Source organism: Rhea americana, unplaced genomic scaffold, assembly GCF_003343005.1.
Source record: "Rhea americana isolate MKP2758 unplaced genomic scaffold, rheAme1 scaffold_313, whole genome shotgun sequence".
Classification (NCBI taxonomy): Eukaryota; Metazoa; Chordata; class Aves; order Rheiformes; family Rheidae; genus Rhea; species Rhea americana.
The window spans coordinates 180978-184584 of record NW_028186439.1 but is presented as its reverse complement, the minus strand read 5'-3'; the positions used below and the strand labels follow the sequence as shown (position 1 = coordinate 184584).

Below are 3607 nucleotides of genomic sequence, written 5' to 3'. Positions count from 1 at the left end.
CCGCCTTTTCTTGCCGTCCCCTGCAGGGAGCGGCCGGCCGGCGAGCCACCATTACCTCGCACGGCAAGCGGGACCTGCTCGCGCTCGGCGCCCGGCTCTGGCAGCGGAGGAGGCGGCTGCTGGCCGCCGCCGGGCTCGCCCTGGCCATGGCTCTCGCCGTGCTCATCGCCGTGCCCCTGCTGCTGCTGCAGGCGCCCGCCGAGAGCGGCGCCCACTACGAGATGATGGGCACCTGCCGCATGATCTGCGACCCCTACAGCGGCGGGCGGCCGCCCGGCCCCGGCAGCACCGCCGCCGTGGAGGCTCTGCAGGACCTGGGCGCCAACCCGCCGCCGCCCTTCATCCAGGGACCCAAGGGGGAGCCGGGCCGGCCGGGCAAGCCGGGCCCCCGCGGCCCCCCGGGGGAGCCGGGCCCGCCGGGCCCTAGGGGGCCGCCGGGGGAGCGCGGCGACTCGGGCAAGCCGGGGCTGCCGGGGCTGGCGCTGGCGGGGGCGGGCGGCGGCAGCGGCGGCGGGGCGGCGGCGGCGGGCGGCGAGGTGGCGGGCGGGCTGAGCGCCGCCTTCAGCGGGCCGCGCATCGCCTTCTACGTGGGGCTGAAGAGCCCGCACGAGGGCTACGAGGTGCTCAAGTTCGACGACGTGGTCACCAACCTGGGCAACCACTACGACCCGGCGAGCGGCAAGTTCACCTGCCAGGTGCGCGGCATCTACTTCTTCACCTACCACATCCTCATGCGCGGCGGCGACGGCACCAGCATGTGGGCCGACCTCTGCAAGAACGGGCAGGTGGGTGCCGCCGCGGCGGGCGGGCGGCCGCGCCGTCGGGGAGCGCGGCGCGGCGGGCGGGCGGGCTGACGCGGCGCGGCTCTGCCGGCAGGTGCGGGCCAGCGCCATCGCCCAGGACGCCGACCAGAACTACGACTACGCCAGCAACAGCGTGGTGCTGCACCTGGACTCGGGCGACGAGGTGTACGTGAAGCTGGACGGCGGCAAAGCGCACGGCGGCAACAACAACAAGTACAGCACTTTCTCCGGGTTTCTTTTGTACCCCGACTGACAGGGACGCGGGCGGCGCGGCGCTGCCGCGGGGCTGCCGGCCGTGCCTGCAGCCCGTCGAGCCGCCGCCGCCACGGGCCACTTTAGCTTCGTTACYGTTTTGTACGTATGTTTTTTTTCTTTCTCTCTCTTTTATTTTATTTTTTTGGTGGAAATGAAATACTGAGTGAAACAAAGCGATCCCGTTCCTTATTCCCCGCCGCCCCCCGTCTCCCCTCTCTGGCGCGCCGTGAGCTCCGCGCCTGGCGGCTCCGGAGGAGAGAGTCCAGAGGTCAGGCGTGCTGCACGCYGGGTTGGATCCGGTCAAATTTTGTGTCAATGAATTAATTATGGTGATGAATTTTCAGATTGACTATTCATGAAGTGGGACTGGCTCGTAACTAGTTTTTCCTCTGCTGCTTTGTTTGTATGGGGTCAAGTGTAAACTTTTCTGTAAAGTTCAATGCTCGTATGAATGATAATGTCATTAACGTCAAATCTCTGTTCTTGTCTGCAAAGCAATTCAGTCGCTGACCACAATCACAAAAAAACCACATTAAATTATGTTTTTAGACAATGGTTTCTTGCTGTGTGTCTCTTCCAGTGCTGCAAAGGAGGACTGTGGTGGTGCCATGGGAGGGTTAAAAGGGGGAGGTAAGGGCAGGGTCACTTCAATCCCTTATCTTTGCAGCAAAATTAAGTTAGGACAGGGGACCCTGTATGGGTCTTCAATAATTGTTTAAGGGTGCTGGACAGAAACGGAGGGAGGGGAAAAAAAGTCTCACTTGATGCGATTTTATAAAGAGAAGGCACACACAGTCATGCAGAGGTGAAGCCACGTGTGTGAAGAGAACCTCGCAAATAGATTTTACCAGGATAAGCCTGATCCAGAGGTTTACTGAAGTCCAGGGAAGACTCCCTCTTTAATTAATTGGTGATTATGGAAAGCAGTGCTTCAGCAGTATACTTTACAAACACAAGGCAGTGGCGGCTGAGATAGCACAGGTGTTTAGGCAGACTATACAGCATGTGTTTGAAACCGTATCTGCCTGTATGTGGATCTGCTGTATGTGCAGTCCCTGAGACAAACTCTGAGACAGAGCTCACTGAAGATCGWCAGATTTAAACTCTGTGAAAAATACTGTTTTTTTTTCTTTCTGGTCCTTGGTAAATCCCAGTCTTTGTACATTCTTTAAAACATGCACAGGTGTGTAAATAATATCATGTACAGTTTTGAGTCTGTGGTGGAGAGGATGAATCCTGCATAGAACACACGTAAATTCAGTTTGAGTAAACTGGGGTTGCTCTATTGAAACTAAAAGAGCTAAACTGATTTACAAAAGCTAATCCATCCGTTAGCTCTTATTTTCATTTTATTGTCTCATCATTTCATTTTTCGCTTGCTAAGGTCTTGCCTCCCTGTCAGCTTACTACATTTTCATGGGAAAATGAAGAAGCTGGACTGCAAGGTGTCTGCTGAGACTGGAGCTTTGCACTTGCTCTTAACTTTGTTGCAGCAAAGGGAATCATAGCTGGGATGAACCTGTTCCAGCACCAGTTTAGGGTAGCCCAGTAATTACTAAGTTCTTAAAATTTCTTCTGTCTCCTACCTAGTCCTCGATGAGTRTTGTCTTCTCGTTGGCTGGAAGAGGAGGGTCACAGACTGCCCTGGTAAAAGAGAGAGAAAGCAATTCCTCCCCTCATCCCGTCCTCAAACATCCCCCCAGCTGCGAGAAGCAGAGTTCATAATCAGGTACACGTGTTAGATGCTTACCAATCTCTAATGCCTTGTCGATTTGTACCATTTAGAATATGATTAAAACCAGTATCTGAGACCCAAATGAAGTATAATTGGTATGGATCCTCAATTCCCACTGGATCTGTAATCCTTTTTGACTATTCCTCCCCTCCCCTCCAATGAATTGGAGCTTAGACACAAAGCCCTCGGTTTAAATTTCAAAAAATTAAAATTGACATGCGGCAGCATTACCAGAAGGAATTCTAAGGAGGTGCCTGGGCTCTGCTTTATCCTTTGCATTAAGAAGCAATTTGTACTTCTAACAAAGACCCAACTGTTCCCCCTTGGCAAAAGGGCAATGAAGATGCCTTGCAAGGGAATTGCTGTTCACAATACTTAAACAAATTTGAATCTTAGATTTTTAAATCTGTATTCCCCGGCGGAGCCTGCTCCTAGCAATTCAAATGCAGGGCTGGTGGTGTGTGCCTGCCAAGGTGTCAGTAGCTAAGCAGATGATGGATTGATGAGGCAATGGGAAGACACAGGCTCACAGTGGCAGTTTGCCCCGACAGTGATCTATGTATCTGCACATTATCAATGTCATGAGGAGGCTTGAACCACCCTAGCTAGATGTCTCATTTTCCACTTAYCTCTTATGTACTAATTATCAAGCTGGATTATTCCCTGGGATAGAAACAAAAAAATGCTCATCACCACTCCACTGACAGTTTACACAATCGATAGAATGAATGTCTCCCTAGTTTGCTCTCAGGCTTTTTCTGTTTTCCTCTCTTTATAGCAGAGACCTATGAGATTGCTTTCCTGGGGGTTTGAT

At 53.4% G+C, this 3607-nt stretch overlaps 1 protein-coding gene across 1 annotated transcript; it reads left to right on the top strand.

Annotated features, from left to right (window-relative positions):
* The first annotated feature begins 50 nt into the window (after positions 1-50).
* C1QL2 (complement C1q like 2) lies at positions 51-1611 on the top strand. The gene is made up of 2 exons (XM_085310222.1): positions 51-785; positions 877-1611. The coding sequence occupies exons 1-2, from the start codon at positions 147-149 to the stop codon at positions 1054-1056; spliced, it is 819 nt and encodes a 272-aa protein (XP_085166348.1). The 5' UTR covers positions 51-146; the 3' UTR covers positions 1057-1611.
* Positions 1612-3607: the final 1996 nt, after the last annotated feature.